Here is an 18652-nt window from a genome sequence, read left to right on the forward strand (position 1 = left end):
CTCGAAGCACTTCATGATTACAGAAGTGAGTGCTACACGGCGGTAATCATTGTGGCATGAAGCCTTAGAGTTCTTAGGATCAGGGATGATGGTGGTCATCTTAAAACATGTGGGGATTACAGACTGGGACAAGGAGAGGTTTAAAATGACCGTGAATATGCCTGCCAACTGTTCTTTGCATGCTCAGAGAACGTGGCCTGGAACACCGTCGGGGCCCGCGGCCTTGTGGGTGTTGACATGATTAAAGACCCACGTCGGCTTCGGCGATTCGAGGTCACCCAGTCCTCTGGGTCGGTGACGGCCCTCACACCCAGCTCGAAGCTGTTGTTGTCAAAGCGGAATAAAATGCATTGAGTTCATCTGGTAGAGAGGCATCGTTGGGCAGATCATGGTTGGGTCTTCCTTTGTAATCCGTAATGGACTGTAGCCCCTGTCACATACGGCGGGAGTCAGAGCCAGTGTAATATGATTCCACCTTATTCCTATATTGTCCTTTAGCTCGTTTGATGACTCTGCAGAGGTCATAATGGGCCTTCTTATACTTATTCCGGTCTTCGGCTGTAGCATCAGGGTTGTCTACAATAGCTTTGTGTGCAATAGCTCTGCTCTTTAGGTAAGTGCCAACCTCAGTGTTAATCAAGGGCTTTTGATTGGGGAATCAGCGAACCCTCACCATGGGTACAACGTCGTCGATGCATTTTCTAATGAAGCCGGTCAAGGAGGTGGTAAGCTCGTCAATGTTATCGTCAAAAACATATTCCAATCAGCGCTAGCTAATCATTCCTGTAGCATACCCTCTGATTCTGGTGACCATTTCTCAACGGAGTGAATCGCGGCTACTTCCTGTTTCAGCTTCTGCTTGTAAACAGGAAGCAAGAGTATGGAGTCATGGTCTGATTTGCCGAATGGCGGATGAGGGAGGGCCTTGTATGCTAGATTGTGTGTAGAATAGCAGTGGTCTAGGACTTTATCGCCCCTAGTGGCATTGGAGACGTGTTGATGGAAGTTGGAAATCATGTGTCTAGTGACGCCAAATTAAAATCCCCGGCAACCAGAAAGGCAGCCTCTGGATGTAGGGTTTCTTGCTTGTTTATATCAATCAATCAATCAAATGTATTTATAAAGTCATTTTTACATCAGCTGATGTCACAAAGTGCTATCCAGAAATCCATCCTAAAACCCCAAACAGCAAGCAATGCAGATGTAGAAGCACAGTGGCTAGGAAAAACTCCCTAGAAAGGCCGGACCTAGGAAGAAACCTAGAGAGGAACCAGGCTCTGCGGGGTGGCCAGTCCTCTTCTGGCTGTGCCGGGTAGAGATTATAACAGAACATGGCCAATATGTTCAAATGTTCATAGATGATCAGCAGGGTCAAATAATAATAATAATCACAGTGTTTGTAGAGGGTGCAACAAGTCAGCACCTCAGGAGTAAATGTCAGTTGGCTTTTCATAGCCGATCATTCAGAGTTAGAGACAGCAGGTGCGGTAGAGAGAGAGTCCAAAACAGCAGGTCCAGAACAAGGTAGCAAATCCAGTGAACAGGTCAGGGTTCCACAGTCACAGGCAGAACAGTTGAAACTGGAGCAGCAGCATGACCAGGTGGACTGGGGACAGCAAGGAGTCATCAAGCCAGGTAGGCCTGAGGCATGGACCTAGGGCTCAGGTCCTCCGAGAGAAGACAGAGAGAAAGAGAGAGAGAGAAAGAGAGAGAGAAGGAGAAAGAGATAAAGAGAGAATTAGAGGGAGCATACTTAAATTCACACAGGACACCAGATAAGACAGGAGAAATACTCCAGATATAACAGACTGACCATAGCCCTCCGACACATAAACTATTGCAGCATAAATACTGGAGGCTGAGACAGGAGGGGTCGAGAGACACTGTGGCCCTGTTCGACGATACCCCCGGACAGGGCCAACCAGGCAGGATATAACCCCACCCACTTTGCCAAAGCACAGCCCCAACCCCACTAGAGGGATATCTTCAACCACCAACCTACTACCCTAAGACAAGGCCGAGTATAGCCCACGAAGATCTCCCCGACGGCACAAACCCGAGGTGGGCGTCAACCCTGACAGGAAGATCACGTCAGTGACTCAACCCACTCAAATGACGCACCCCTCCTAGGGACGGCATGGAAGAGCACCAGTAATAGGGTTAGAGGCAGAGAATCCCAGTGGAGAGAGGGGAACCGGCCAGGCAGAGACAGCAAGGGTGGTTCGTTGCTCCAGTGCCGTTCCGTTCACCTTCACACCCCTGGGCCAGACTACTCTCAATCATAGGACCTACTGAAGAGATGAGTCTTCAATAAAGACTTAAAGATCGAGATTGAGTCTGTATCTCTCACATAGATAGGCAGACCATTCCATAAACAGGAACTCTATAGGAGAAAGCCCTGCCTCCAGCTGTTTACTAAGAAATTCTAGGGACAGTAAGGAGGCCTGTGTCTTGTCCATAGCATACCTGTAGGTATGTACGGCAGGACCAAATCTGAAAGATAGGTAGGAGCAAGCCCATGTAATGCTTTGTAGGTTAGCAGTAAAACCTTGAAATCAGCCCTAGCCTTAACAGGAAGCCAGTGTAGAGAGGCTAGCATTGGAGTAATATGATACAATTTTGGGGTTCTATTCAAGATTCTAGCAGCCGTGTTTAGCACTAACTGAAAGAGCATTGCAGTAGTCTAATCTAGAAGTGACAAAAGCATGGATACATTTTTCTGCATAATTTTTTGACAGAAGGTTTTTGATTTTTGCAATGTTACGAAGAAGGAAAACAGCTGTCCTTTAAATATTCTTGATATGTTCATCAAAAGAGAGATCAGGGTCCAGAGTAACGCCGAGGTCCTTCACAGTTTTATTTGAGATGACTGTACAACCATCAAGATTTATTGTCAGATCCAACAGAAGAGCTCTTTGTTTCTTGGGACCTAGAACTAGCATCTCTGTTTTGTCCGAGTTTAAAAGTAAAACATTTCCAGCCATCCACTTCCTTATGTCTGAAACACAGGCTTCCAGGGAGGTTAATTTTGTGGCTTCACCATGTTTCATCGAAATGTACAGCTGTGTATCGTCCGCATAGCAGTGAAAGTTAACATTATGTTTCCGAATGACATAACCAAGAGGTAAAATATATAGTGAAAACAATAGTAGTCCTAAAATGGAACCTTGAGGAACACCGAAAACGTTCAAATGATATGTCAGAAGACAAACAATCCACAGAGACAAACTGATATCTTTCCGACAGATAAGATCTAAACCAGGCCAGAACTTGTCCGTGTAGACCAATTTGGGTTTCCAATCTCTCCAAAAGAATGTGGTGATCGATGGTATCAAAAGCAGCACTAAGGTCTAGAAGCACGAGGACAGATGCAGAGCCTTGGTCTGATGCCATTAAAAGGTAATTTACCACCTTCACGAGTGCAGTCTCAGTGCTATGATGGGCTCTAAAACCAGACTGAAGCGTTTCGTATACATTGTTTGTCTTCAGGAAGGCAGTGAGTTGCCGCACAACAGCTTTTTCTAAAATTTTCGAGAGGAATGGTAGATTCGATGTAGGTCAATAGTTTTTTTATATTTTCTGGGTCAAGGTTTGGCTTTTTCAAGAGAGGCTTTATTACTGCCTCTTTTAGTGAGTTTGGTACACATCCGGTGGATAGGGAACCGTTTATTATGTTCAACATAGGAGGGCCAAGCAGAGGAAGCAGCTCTTTCAGTAGTTTAGTTGGAATAGGGTCCAGTATGCAGCTTGAAGGTTTAGAGGCCAAGACTAAAAAACTTGAGTATCTCCCTTGATCCTAGGTCCTGGCAGTGTTGTGCAGACTCAGGGCAACTGAGCTTTGGAGAAATACGCAGATTTGAAGAGGAGAGCATTGCAGTAGTCTAATCTAGAAGTAACTTGCTTTCTAATGAGCATTTTTCGTCAAAGAAGTTCATGAATTTATCACTGCTGAAGTGAAAGCCATCCTCTCTTGGGGAATGCTGCTTTTTAGTTAGCTTTGCGACAGTATGAAAAATAAATGTTGGATTGTTCTTATTCTCCTCAATTAAATTGGAAAAATAGAATGATCGAGCAGCAGTGAGGGCTCTTCGATGCTGCATGGTACTGTCTTTCCAAGCTAGTCGGAAGACTTCCAGTTTCGTGTAGCGCCATTTCCGTTCCAATTTTCTGGAAGCTTGCTTCAGGGCTCGGGTATTTTCTGTATACCAGGGAGCTAGTTTCTTATGACAAATGTTTTTTGTTTTTAGGGGTGCGACTGCATCTAGGGTATTACCCAAGGTTACATTTAGTTCCTCAGTTAGGTGTTTAACCAATTTTTGTACTCTGACATCCTTGGGTAGTTGGAGGGAGTCTGGAAGGGCATCTAGGAATCTTTGGGTTGTCCAAAACTTTATAGCACGGCTTTTGATGATCCTTGGTTGGGGTCTGAGCAGATTATTTGTGCGATTGCAAATGTAATAAAATGGTAGTCGATTAGTCCAGGATTATGAGGAAAAACATTAAGATCCACAATATTTATTCCACGGGACAAAACTAGGTCCAGACTGTGGCAGTGAGTAGGTCCGGAGACATGTTGGACAAAACCCACTCAGACGATGATGGCTCCGAAAGCCTTTTGGAGTGGGTCTGTGGACTTTTCCATGTGAATATTAAAGTCACCAAAAATGTGAATATTATCTGCCATGACTACAAAATCCGATAGGAATTCAGGGAACTCAGTGAGGAATGCTGTATACGGCCCAGAAGGCCTGTAAAGAGTAGCTATAAAAAGTGATTGAGTAGGCTGCATAGATTTCATGACTAGAAGCGCAAAAGACGAAAACGCAGCCATTTTTTTTGGTAAATTGAAATATGCTATCGTAAATGTTAGGAACACCTCCACCTTTGCGGGATGCGCGGGGATATGGTCACTAGTGTAACCATGAGGAGAGGGATCATTTAACACAGTAAATTCATCAGGCTTAAGCCATGTTTCAGTCAAGCCAATCACATCATGATTATTATCAGTGATTAGTTCATTGACTATAACTGCCTTGGAAGTGAGGGATCTAACATTACGTAGCCCTATTTTGAGATGTGAAATATCACAATCTCTTTCAATAATGACAGGAAAGGTGGAGGTCTTTATTCCAGTGAGATTGCTAATGCGAACACTGCCATGTTTAGTTTCTCGGTCTCAATGGGGATAGCTGAGCTGACTACACTGATTATGCTAGTGGCAGACTCCACTAAACTGGCAGGGTGGCTAACAGCCTGCTGCTTGGCCTGCACCCCATCTCATTGTAGAGCTAGAGGAGTTAGAGCCCTGTCTATGTTCATAAATAAGATGAGAGCACCCCTCCAGCTAGGATGGAGTCCGTCACTCCTCAGCAGACCAGGCTTGGTCCTGTTTGTGGGTGAGTCCCAGAAAGAGGGCCAATTATCTACAAATTCTATCTTTTGGGAAGGGAAGAAAACAGTTTTCAACCAGCGATTGAGTTGTGAGACTCTGCTGTAGAGCTCATCACTCCCCCTAACTGGAAGGGGGCCAGAGACAATTACTCGATTCAGACACATCTTTCTAGCTGATTTACACACTGAAGCTATGTTGCGCTTGGTGACCTCTGACTGTTTCATCCTAACATCGTTGGTGCCGACGTGGATATCAATATCCCAGTTTTAGCCTTAGCCAGCACCATCTTCAGATTAGCCTTAACGTCGGTAGCCCTGCCCCCTGGTAAACAGTGTATGATCGCTGGATGATTCTTTTTAAGTCTAATACTACGGGTAATGGAGTCACCAATGACTAGGGTGTTCAATTTGTCAGAGCTAATGGTGGGAGTCTTCGGCGTCTATGACCCTGTAACGGGTGGAGGAGAGACCAGAGAAGACTCGGACTCGGACTCTGACTCGTTGCTTAATGGGGAGAACCGGTTGAAAATGTCTGTCAGCTGAATGAGCGACACCAGTTGAGCATACCTACAGCATCCTTTCCTAAACTTAAATGACCCTTGACTAACGATTGCGTCTGAAGCTGGGCTTGCAGCACGGCTATCCTCGCCATAAGGCGAATGTTCTCCTGTATATTATGAGTACAGGCACTGCAATTAGAAGGCATAATGTTAGTGTTACTACTTAGCTTCGGCTGGTGGAGGTCGTGTAGAACCGTGTCCAGGTAAAGCGTCCGGGGTGAAAAAGTTAAAGGAAAAAAGTCGAGTGAGGGAAAAATTTAAAATATAAAACGGTAATTTAAAAGTAAAAACCGTAAAGTTGGCAGGTAGCAAAGAAACGTTAGCAACACACCGCACAGAAGCACGTAAACAAGTCTACAAGTTGTGACTGGAAATGACGATAACGTATTGGAAGGAACAATAGACAACAACGAATTGTAACTGCTCTATACATTCCACCTCATGACAATAGAAATAATAAGCTGGCACAAAACGTATTGGAAGGAACAATAGACAACAATGAATTGTAACTGCTCTATACATTCCACTTCAGGACAATAAAAATAATAATCTGGTGCATAACAAACTGTACAATGGCGCATAACGTACTGTTCAATAGCATTGTACAGTTTGTTATGCGGCAGTTTCATATTTTTATTGTCCTGAGGTGGAATGTATAGAGAAGTCACGATTAGGGCTGTTGCAGTGACCGTATTACCGCCCCACCGGCGGTCACGAGTCATAAAGGCAGTCAAATACTCACTATAATTAGGCTTCTCCAAGCTCTGATGCTGCTGATGGTCATTAGTAGCCTGTCAAACATGCTAACTGCCTGGTACTCAGCACTCCATTGTCCCTCTAATCACTCTGACATCACTGAAAATGTATTAAAAAATCTAAACAAACACTTAATGAGAGGCTATGCTATTGAGTGAGAAAACAGAGTGATGGCCGCTAATAAAAAGAGGAGGCTCCCATCAGCTTTCTATAGGCTAGGCCTACTACATTTATTTCTAAATTTTCCTAATATTAAGCAGATGGCTTATATTTGCAACAGGAATATAGCCTACCTGCCTGGCATGAAAATAAACCACGGGAAAAGCGTCCTCCATTCGCTATTTAAGTGCATAGATGAGATGCCACCCCTGTTTCAATACAGGTGCATGATAATGGGCCAGTCTAAATGAATAAAAATGTCACACATATATTATTTAGTATATGTAAAGACAAGATTAAATCAAGAATAGTCTGATGGGTGACAATATTAACCTATCAATTGTGAATTATATATTATCACTTATGAATGATGCCCAGCATAAGAAACAATGCCTTTTTTTTGTTGACTTTTTCTAATCACAGTTGCACACCTCATGTAGCCTAGCCCATAGGCCTATATGTTTTAATAAGGTTTGTATCACAACTAAAGTGGCCAAATAACTTCTTAAAATGAAGCACATTAATCGGGGGTGTAAAGCCTAACTGGCATATATAAGCAGCGCGTGAGTTTCAAGTTTGGGGAAGATAATCTTCACCATAAAAATGCACCTTTATAATAAAAGTATTACATTCATAATTGCATTTGCAGTCACTTTTGAGAACGGTGTTTTCCTCTTATGGAACATTTGCGCTTATAGCCTACTACCATGTGCGCATTGCTGCGCTTATAATGTGAAGAAATAGTCTAATAGTTTATCAACATTTTAAGCTAAATGTTCTGATCTGTTGTGTCAGCCACATTACATAAAAAAGTTTTTTTTGATGCTAGTGGTTGTATTAATTTGAGATCTATCGCATCCCACAACTGTCCCAGACTGTTTGGAATATGTATTTCTCGCACAGAATAGAATAGGTCGACTTTTGGACTATGGGGGATAGTAGATTGACATAGGCTAGTGCTTTGCTGTTCGTTAGGCCTACAAATCTTTTTGGCTGACGAAAAGTATATTTGGACAGTTCTTCCAAACGCTTCAATATTCACCTCAGAATTGGATTAGGATGCGTGCAGTTGCGTCCCCGACGTGTCTGTCTTCACTTGTAGCCTGTGAGAAAGACTTGATCACATGTATGAGAGCCATGTGAGTGGGAGGCGCTTCGGATTGCGCAGCACACTCAGGGAGAAGGGCACAACGCAGCACTCCGGGCCGAAAAAGGCATGGATTTTTTTAAGGTGCATTACGACCACAAAGGGGATGCCGCTGTAAAATTCGAGGCATTATCAAGTGCTTGTCAAATTGTGAATGAGAGACTATTGGAGTGTGTACAGCCTGTGCAAAAAAACAAAGCAGAGCTCATGCCTTTCAAGCAACTTTTTTCAAATCATCATTGGAGTCTCATCATGCAGCCTTACAATCTATTAAACATCAAAACATAAAGCCCACCATTTTGGAACAACTAAAGTTACATTAATAATTCTAAATTAAGTATATAGGAGTACCTATTTCTTTAACCGCTCAACATAGAATAGCTACATGTGCGCACTCCCTCAAATCGTTTGGAGAAAATATTTATATTTTATTCAGCTTTGTTCAATTGTATTCTTCATACTATAAAATAATATAAAATAATGCCACGGAAATTATAAGCAAATCTTGTCTGCTTAATGAACTAGTGTAGCCCACAGCCATTTGGCATAGCCACATCGGGACCTAACTTAAGGACAACTCAGAGTATGCTATTCTTAAGGACAACTCAGAGTATGCTATTCTGTTCTTCTGAAATATACAAAATTTTCTTCATATCATGCTTCTTAAGACCTGTCTAAAATAAATAATGGATTTATTGTGAAGGTGTAGGCTATATAACATGGATTTATTTGACTTTTTAAAATGTGTGGAAGCCAGGAGATGCTAAATGTGTTTATGCTAATTACGGTCAATTACCGTGAGAACGACAGTTACTTGCTTGACAATCACCGTCTGACTAAATGTTGTAATCGCCACAGCCCTAGTCACGATAACAGCTGAAAACTCCTTTGGGAGGTAGAAGGGTCGGCTTTTGAGCATAGATATTTCAGGATAGGTGAACAGTGGGTTGACACTCCCACCGCGCTGGAATTAGCACACCAGTTGGAGTTGATGAAGATGCAACCCCCCCCCCCCCCCCCCCTCCCTCGATATCCCCGACTCCACTTACCTGTCTGCCCGGTGAACGGAGAATCCGTTGGATAGCCGTGGGGGGTATCTTGTCTGAGAGCCATGTTTCTGAAAAGCAAAGAATATTGCTGTTCCGAGAGCTCCGTTGGTCGGAGATCCTCCATTTTATTATCAAGTGACTGTACATCAGCCAGTAGAATGGAGGAAAGAGGTGGCCGATTTTCACTTCGCCTTAATCTCACCAGGATGACCCCTCTCTTGCCTCTGTAACGCCGCCGTTTCCTCTTGGGTAGCCCGAAAATTGTGTTGGTATTACAGAGAGAGAGCAGAGCAGATGAGTCGAAGTAAAAGCCGTTATTGGGGTAAGTAACTGCTGATCTGATGTTCAAGAGTTGTTGTAAGACAACCAAGTTGTCGGTTGTAAGACATAATAGCGGATGCATTTTGTGAAAATAGAGTAAAAATAAACAACAACATAATCACAAAATAGCAAAGTTGTGCTGGAGCTTACAAAACGGCGGCCATCCAGTGCCGTGCCAACTTGTTCCAGCGAATGAAATAGGCGGGACTTTCCAGCCTCCAGTGGCGGTGGCTATGTAATGTAATCCGACAACAGAGTCACCCATTACTACAGTTCATAAACTAAGACTGGCTAAAGAGACTGAGATTTAGAAATTAGAAGTGAATAAACATTGATAAAACAATTCAAATACACAGACAGCCCCCGAATTAACCTTTAACAGAGGATTATTTAGCAATTATTATGCATTAATACAGTGTTTCATTGTAATACATGATGACTTATATTTAATAAAAAGCAGTAGCACTGTATTTAATGTCTAATAATAGATAGCTATTGGCTTATGTGTTATAAAAGCCAATCGAAATCATTTTTGGGCTATTGCAAGTTAGTGCCTGTCATATGAGTTCCCCCGAGTCTTAATTAGCCTACTATTTCATATGATATACAGCCAAAATATGAACTGGCAGCAGCAGGCTAAATCTGTGTCAGTGTGTGTGACTTTTTCTTTTTTCTCCTTACCGCGAATGCACTGTGTTCTGCAGCAGCAGCTGATCGGTCAGTGCTATAAGCCTAGCATCATTTCTCAGCACAGACACAGTCATAGCACTCAGACAAGCAGAACCAGAATTTTAAAAAGTTGGTTAATTTCACAATTTTTTTTAAGTCTAGTGTTCAGTCAGATAATGAACCGGAAATCTATCTATAAACTTCACTTCGCCATGCTTTTCCTGTTACCAAGTAATGAGCCCGTCCTCCTATAGCCCCTCCCACCAGCCTCCACTGGATGTTACTGTTGTTGCTTTGTGCGTACAGACTACTTTAACACACCACTCTATTCTCCCGACACCTCGCCTGGATCAGTAATCTTTCAAGTCAACGCCAAATTTTAAATCCACTTAACACCAAAACATGTATAGAGGAGACGACAGCAGAATCATATTTGAAAAAGGATTAGGAAGTGACGTGTAATAAATAATATGTACTCCAAGTTCAGCAGATCAGGATTATCCTTCATTTCCCTGTGAAAACTGAAATATTGTAATTATATTGAACAGTATGTGAGATCTTCTGTCTGCAGCTGGTGCTCTGGGTGATAGAATCCTATAGAGGACTGTCCAGGCCCTGAGGTACTGCTGTCAGTCAAGACGAGAGGGGAGAGCCTCTACCTCTGTATCTGCCTCTGCACAGAGAGAGAGAGAGATGGTGAGAAAAGAGAGCGATAGAGAGAGAGAAGGAGAGAGAAAGAAAGAAAAAAGAGATGGAGAGGGAGGGTGAGAAGGAGGACAAGCAGAAGGAGGGAAGGGAAGACGTCAACCCACTATTTGAGTGTCCTTGGAGAGCTGTTTTAATAGAGCCTTTATTTCCAGCCTGTCGCTCACCATAACGAGCGAAATAACCATGTCTGTCCAATCAGCCCTCTCCACCTCCCTTCCGCTCTCTTTCTTTATTCCCCCTCTCTCTCTCGCTTCTTCATCCCTCTCCATCTCCCTCTTTCTCTCCCTGTCTCTCTCTCCTCTCTTTTTCTTTATCCCCATCTCTCCCCCTGTTTTTCTGTCTCTACCACTATCTCTCTCTCAGTAGCCAAGGAGACCTGTGTTCACCACACCTGGCCTTGACCTGCTTGGAGAGAGAGACGGAACTCTCAGCTCTCTGTTATGTGTTGCTGTTTTTCACTGAAAATAACATATTATACAATTCACGGCCAAGCTGTAATAGAATGTGATTTTTAGACTGGAATCAGGCTGCTTATTGGGATTCACAGTCATTCTTCCTCACGCTTTCTTATATACTGAGTATACAAAACATTAAGAAAACCTACTCTTTCCATGACATACATGTATGTAGACTGACTAGGTTAATCCAGGTGAAAACTATGATCCCTTATTCATGTCATTTGTTCAATCCACTTCAATCAGTGTAGATGAAGGGGAGGAGACAGTTTAAAGAAGGATTTTTAAGCCTCAAGACAAATGAGACATGGATTGTGTGTGTGCCATTCAGAAGGTGAATGGGCAAGACAAAAGATTGAAGTGCCTTTGAACGGGGTATGGTAGGAGGTAGGAGGTGCCAGGCGCACCAGTTTGTGTCAAGAACTGCAATGCTGCTGGGTTTTTCACGTTCAACAACTTCCTGTGTGTATCAAGAATGGCCCACCACCCAAAGGACATCCAGCCAACTTGACACAACTGCGGAAAGCATTGGAGTCAATATGGACCAGCGTCCCTTTGGAACGCTTCGGCACCTTGTAGAGTCCCTGATGAATTGAGGCTGTTCTGAGGGCAAAATGGGGGGGTGCAACTCAATATTAGGAAGATGTTCCTAATGTTTGGTATACTCAGTGTACATTCAATTTACACAAACAGCCACTATGTTGTTTTTGCTCTTGATTGTAAATTGAAAATTGAAAGATGTAGTTGTGAATACGTGCCTTGCATTTGTGATGACATCTCAATTCAGATGTGACAGGAAGCAGTTAAAGAAGAAGCGTTTGCCTTTTTAGAAGGTATATTTAAAGCCACTGTCAATTTGCCAAAGGCCTCAGAAGTACTTTGCTGTAATTGTGATCAACAGCTGTGGTGTCACATAAAGGAAGTAAAGGGTGAAACGTTTTATTGGAAACGTAACCTCCTGGGCATGTAAGCTTAACAACAGAACAGTTTGAATGAATATACGCTGAAAATAGTTCCATTTGTGTATATTTAGAACTGCATTGCCTCTAGTTTATAAGTAGTGACTAACCGCTCTGTCTTTCTGTGAACAATTCCATGCAGTCAGATTGGAGAAACTACGATTTAAAGGCCCAGTGCAGTAAAAATTCAGTTTTCCTGTATTTTGTATCATATTGTGCAACAGCTGCTTTTTGTTATTTCCTTTATAGTTGCTGGTTGAAAATACAATCTACATAGGACCTTCTAATGTGCAGGTTTGTATGGGCGGGAGTTTCGACGTTCCATGTTGACATCACCATGCGGTAAATTGGTTAATAGACCAATAACAAAGAGAGTTCCAAACCTCTCTACCAATAACAGCTGGTTTTCAGTTTTCCCCTCCCCACTCAGACCACTCCCTGCCAGTCCTAGCAAAATTATAGCTTGAGAAATAGTTTTTTGCTAAAAAGCTATTTTTGCCAATTTTAATGGAAATCTATTACAGTAAGGTACTTAATTGTTACCGAGAAATGATTTGATATTGATTTAAAACGGCTGCATTGGGCCTTTAAATAGATTCAGCTTTTTTCCCCTTCTTGGCTCGAGACCACATGCCGCTTCTCTATTTCAAAGCGTGTGAAGCTCTGTCAACTGACATTCAATGGCAACAAAGAGCATGAGAGATTTCACTATGACTGAGAGAATAGAGAATATGCTTAATTTCAAGCATAGTTATTCCTTTTGGTGTAACCAAATGATATGCTTTTATCCAGTACACAGTTGACCGAAATACTTATTTCCTGAAGGAAGAAAATCACCATCCCCTAGCTTCTTGGATGGACCTTCAAGCCTTAAACATGACGTCCATATCTCTCTACCTGCTGTAGAACTGTATACATGTAACGTTTAACCACCTTTTGAGTCCCAGCATGAATGCATATAGTTCCCTTAAAGCCATGTTGAAATATGTCATGTATAGGAGCACAGAAAACCTGCTGTGTTTGACTTAGACAAACGTTCACATCTCTTAAATAGATAACGGCCTAATCTCCACGACATTTGATCAATGGTTAATCTGCTGGAGAAATTCTATTAAAGGGTTGAAGGCTCATTAGCCGATAGATCTGAATCCTATTACTGCTGGGGCAGAGGGAGAAGACACGGGGAGAGATGAGAGGAGAGGAAAGGAAAGGAGAGAAGGAGAGAGGAGAAATGAGAGCGGCGGAAAGGAGAGAAGGAGAGATGACAGGGGAGGAAAGGAAAGGAAAGGAGAGGAGAGAGGAGAGATGCAAAATCTGGATCCCTACAAATCAGCTGGGCTAGACAATCTGGACCCTCTCTTTCTAAAATGATCCTCCGAAATTGTTGCAACCCCTATTACTAGCCTATTCAACCTCTCTTTTGTATCGTCTGAGATGCCCAAAGATTGGAAAGCTGCCAAGGTCATCCCCCTCTTCAAAGGGGGAGATACTCTAGACCCAAACTGTTATAGACCTATATCCATCCTGCCCTGCCTTTATAAAATCTTCGAAATCCAAGTTAATAAACAGATCACCGACCATTTCGAATCCCACCGTACCTTCTCCACTATGCAATCTGGTTTCCGAGCTGGTTATGGGTGCACCTCAGCCACGCTCAAGGTCCTAAACGATATCATAACTGCCATCGATAAAAGACAGTACTGTGCAGCCGTCTTCATCGACCTGGCCAAGGCTTTCGACTCTGTCAATCACCGCATTCTTATCGGCAGACTCAATAGCCTTGGCTTCTCAAATGACTGCCTCGCCTGGTTCACCAACTACTTCTCAGATAGAGTTCAGTGTGTCAAATTGGAGGGCCTGTTGTCCGGATCTCTGGCAGTCTCTATGGGTGCCTCGCCTGGTTCACCAACTACTTCTCAGATAGAGTTCAGTGTGTCAAATTAGAGGGCCTGTTGTCCGGATCTCTGGCAGTCTCTATGGGTGCCACAGGGTTCAATTCTCAGGCCGACTCTTTTCTCTGTATATATCAATGATGTCGCTCTTGCTGCTGGTGATTCTCTGATCCACCTCTACGCAGACGACACCATTCTGTATACATCTGGCCCTTCTTTGGACACTGTGCTAACAAACCTCCAAACGAGCTTCATTACTCTGGACGGTTCTGACCTAGAATATGTGGACAACTACAAATACCTAGGTGTCTGGTTAGACTGTAAACTCTCCTTCCAGACTCACATTAAGCATCTCCAATCCAAAATTAAATCTAGAATCGGCTTCCTATTTCGCAACAAAGCCTCCTTCACTCATGCCGCCAAACATACCCTCGTAAAACTGACTATCTTACCAATGCTTGACTTCGGCGATGTCATTTACAAAATAGCCCCCAACACTCTACTCAGCGAACTGAATGTAGTCTATCACAGTGCCATCCGTTTTTATCACCAAAGCCCCATATACTACCCACCACTGCGACTTGTATGCTCTCGTTGGCTGGCCCTTACTACATATCCGTCGCCAAACCCACTGGCTCCAGGTCATCTATAAGACTTTGCTAGATAAAGCCCCGCCTTATCTCAGCTCACTGGTCACCATAGCAACACCTGCGCTCCAGCAGGTATATTGCACTGGTCATCCCCAAAGCCAACTCTTCCTTTGGCCGCCTTTCCTTCCAGTTCTCTGCTGCCAATGACTGGAACGAATTGCAAAGATCTCTGAAGCTGGAGTCTTATATCTCCCTCTCTAACTTTAAGCATCAGCTGTCAGAGCAGCTTACCGATCACTGTACCTGTACACAGCCAATCAGTAAATGGCACACCCGACTACCTCATCCCCATATTATTACTTACCCTCTTGCACCCCAGTATCTCTACTTGCAAATCATCATCTGCACATCTATCACTCCAGTATTAATGCTAAATTGTAATTATTTTCGTCTCTATGGCCTATTTATTGCCTACCTCCCTACTCTTCTACATTTGCACACACTGTACATAGATTTTTCTATTTTTCTTTTCTTTTGTGTTATTGACTGTACGGTTGTTTATGTGTAACTCTGTTGTTGTTGTTTTTGTCGCACTGCTTTGCTTTATCTTGGCCAGGTCGCAGTTGTAAATGAGAACTTGTTCTCAACTGACCTACCTGGTTAAATAAAGGTGAAATAAACATTTTTTTAAAGATGAGAAGGAGAGAGGAGAGGGGAGGAAAGGAGAGAAGGAGAGATCAGAGGGGAGGAAAGGAGAGAAGGAGAGATGAGAGGGGTGGAAAGGAGAGAAGGAGTAGAGAGGAGAAGAGGACAAGAAGAAGGGAGAGGCCAGAGAGAGAAGAGAGGAAAGAATGAGGGGAAGATGAGGAGAGGAGGCCTGAGCTGTGCTCTCCAGGGGATCCTGCTGTGTTCTGTTTTGTCTGGGGGAATCGAATGGGAAGGTCACTGACAGTGCAGGGCCATTTTCATAATGAGGAACTTTGATAATGCATCACACATGCACACAATCATAAAGAAGCCATCAGTGCCTACACAGACACATTTAATCACTCTAAAACCTGGGTCCTCGTATTTAGCCCCCACCCTGTATTCACTAGCGTCTCTCATCTAATTAAATATGGGTTTAAATATTAGGGCATTTTCTCATACGGTGCAGTTGATTCAGATGTTGAATGTATTTACACCTCGTTCCTTTGTAAGAAACGGGTGCTCCCTTCGTTGTTTGTCGAAATAAATTGGTTTACAATAGGCTAGTGATGAGAAAAGAGAAGAGTGGGAGAGATAGAGAGTGGGATACAAGACTTGTGAGCATGTGACGAATGCTGTATTGTGGAGAGCATAATTAGAGTCAAGGTTGAGGCCTGGTTCCTGTGCTCTTTAAAGTCAATGAGACCTACAGCAAGAATGGATTCACAAGCTTCCAAGGTCTTCCAAGGGTTTTTAACACCCCTCTTCAGGGGACATTTGTTTTGTGCTGTAATGAAACAAAATCAAGTAAATATGTAAGATTCATTACAATTGCCATGTTCACAAACTGATTTCTTCTATTGATGAATGTACCCGTCTCTCGCCTTGTTTTCATGCCAGATCGATACAGCGTGCATATCCTATCAAATCCTGGACACGCTTTTGTATCAATTATGGATCAGTCAATGTTGAAAAGCCTATCAGGCAAGAATGAAGCTAAGTTCAGTATGCAGTTCCTGCTGACATCATTCAGAACAAAAACTATTGGAGATTGAGGTATGTTCTTACATGCCTCTCTCTTTCTGTTTCGCTCTCTCTTTCTGTCTCGCTCTCTTTTTCTGTCGCTCTCTCTCTCATTCTCTTTCTCTCTCTCGCTCTCTCTCTCTCATTCTCTTTCTCTCTCTCGCTCTCTCGCTCTCTCTCTCTCATTCTCTTTCTCTCTCTCGCTCTCTCTCTCTCTCTCTCTCTCCTGATAGACATTGATGAGTGTTCTGATGGGTTCGTGGAGTGTAATGACAAAGCCATCTGTGTCAACCTGCCCGGCTGGTACCACTGCGAGTGTCGTGATGGCTACCACGACAATGGCTTGTTCTCGGCCAATGGGGAGTCGTGCATAGGTGAGTTGACCCGCCCCTTTTCTCTCAATACTAAAAGAAGCTCCGTGGTTGTCGGCAAACTTCATTCAGCTAGTCACATGATAATGCCTATTGAAATTACATGCATAGAGTATATTAGCACACTAGTTTGTGTTTTTCCATTATTCTAGTGTATTCTAACATTGATCATTGATCAGCAGCATATCTAACCATTGCAGAGATAGAAATTTCCTTGGCCTTCTTTTGACCATTTTTTTGCTGTCTGGTGCAGGTAATAGTGTTATTGGACATACCATTACTGGTACTTTTTCCTCCAAATCCCTGTCTGCTTTTTACTGCTCATTGAATCTTTCTGAAACATTCTCTAGTCTAAAGCAACCTGTCAAGAGCTTGTCAAAATGGAAGAAAACCCTCAATCTAGCAGTGTGCCTCAGCAGTAACAGTGCTGCAGCTCTGTCTGTCTGTCTGCTATATAGCCTAATTTTACCTGTCAGGTCTACCTGATCGACACAGCCCACTGGGCACAGACGTCAATTCAACGTCTATTCCACGTTGATTCAACGTAATTTCATTGAAATGACATGGAAACATCGCTGATTCAACCAGTGTGTAGCCAGTGGAAGAGCACATTAAAGGGGAAGTTTACCTAAAATCCAACATTTTGTAAGTGAGTCCATATATTGAAACTAGTTTCCCCGATTGTATTTCGGGGGAGAAGTGAAGACAGTAGCCAAGCATTACAAATGAGTTATACAAAGTAAAACAGCAACCTACAAACATATGCTTATAATCTTTAATACATTTTTTATGGCTATGGGGCTAAAAGTAATTATATTGTTAGGATACTCATAGCCACTATTATGTCTATTCTTCAATGTTTTTATTTTTTATTTAACCTTTATTTAATTAGTCAAGTCAGTTAAGAACACATTCTTATTTACAATGACGGCCTACCCCGGCCAAACCCGGACGATGCTGGGCCAATTGTGCGCCGCACTCCAGGCTGTATTACGACCGGATGTGATACAGCCTGGAATCGAACCAGGGACTGTAGTGATGCGTCTTGCACTGAGATGCAGTGCCTTAGACCGCTGCGCCACTCGGGAAAAGTGGCACAATAAAATAAAATATTATTTGTCACATGTCTATACATCAGGTATAGACTTTACCATGAAATGCTAACTTAGGAGCCCTTTCCCAACAATGCTGAGTTAAAAAGTAATAATTACTGTCCATAACAATGTACGGTGACACAATTACTGTCTAGCTCCTCAACATATGATAACTGGTAGAACGCCTAGACTACAACAATAAATCAACTCAAAATGCAATGATTAGACTATACATATGTCCACACGCTCACTTTGACGCTTTCTCATCTCAGAGGACGTGTGTGAAGCTAGCCACAATAAGGATTAGCCACAAAAGGGAATTTGCGGTTCGCCTTCAAAATGAAAGTCCTCCATTGAAAATGATTTAAAACGGATACAAATAGTGGAATCATGTCATATTTGGACTAGATAATGCTAAACAAGGTAGGAATGTTGTTATTTAAATTCAACAAAATACAATAATGTATGTATTATTATGGTTAGCTTCACACAGGTGGCTGTAGGAGTGTTTACATCGTATTTCCTGTTTTTATCGCTACTAGCCATCTTCTGCATGTGTCTGTATCTTTCAAAGGAAAGCAGTGAAATGTGCCTTCTTTCCTAGATTTATTACATAAGTACAGCCAGGGACTGATCACCAGCTTGCTCTTGCTGCCATCTCTTCGGAATTCCGCTTTTCAGAACTAACTTTAAGCTACCTGTGATACATCTTTTAACTTTTGCGCCTGCTCCTTCTCCCTCCCATAAAACTCACATGTGTCACGTCCTGACCAGAGTTCTTATGTGTTTTGCTTGTTTAGTGTTGGTCAGGACGTGAGCTG

The 18652-nt window shown here is 42.8% G+C and overlaps 1 protein-coding gene across 1 annotated transcript in view; it reads left to right on the forward strand.

The window, feature by feature from the left end:
- Nucleotides 1-18652, forward strand: part of LOC120066643 (protein kinase C-binding protein NELL2-like) — a 110918-nt gene that overhangs the window by 82436 nt on the left and 9830 nt on the right. Inside the window, exon 16 of the mRNA XM_039018074.1 lies at nt 16600-16740. Coding sequence (XP_038874002.1) covers nt 16600-16740 — 141 coding nt within the window. The remainder of the gene's footprint in view (nt 1-16599; nt 16741-18652) is intronic.

The sequence above is a fragment of the Salvelinus namaycush genome, chromosome 21, assembly GCF_016432855.1.
Source record: "Salvelinus namaycush isolate Seneca chromosome 21, SaNama_1.0, whole genome shotgun sequence".
NCBI classification, from domain to species: domain Eukaryota; kingdom Metazoa; phylum Chordata; class Actinopteri; order Salmoniformes; family Salmonidae; genus Salvelinus; species Salvelinus namaycush.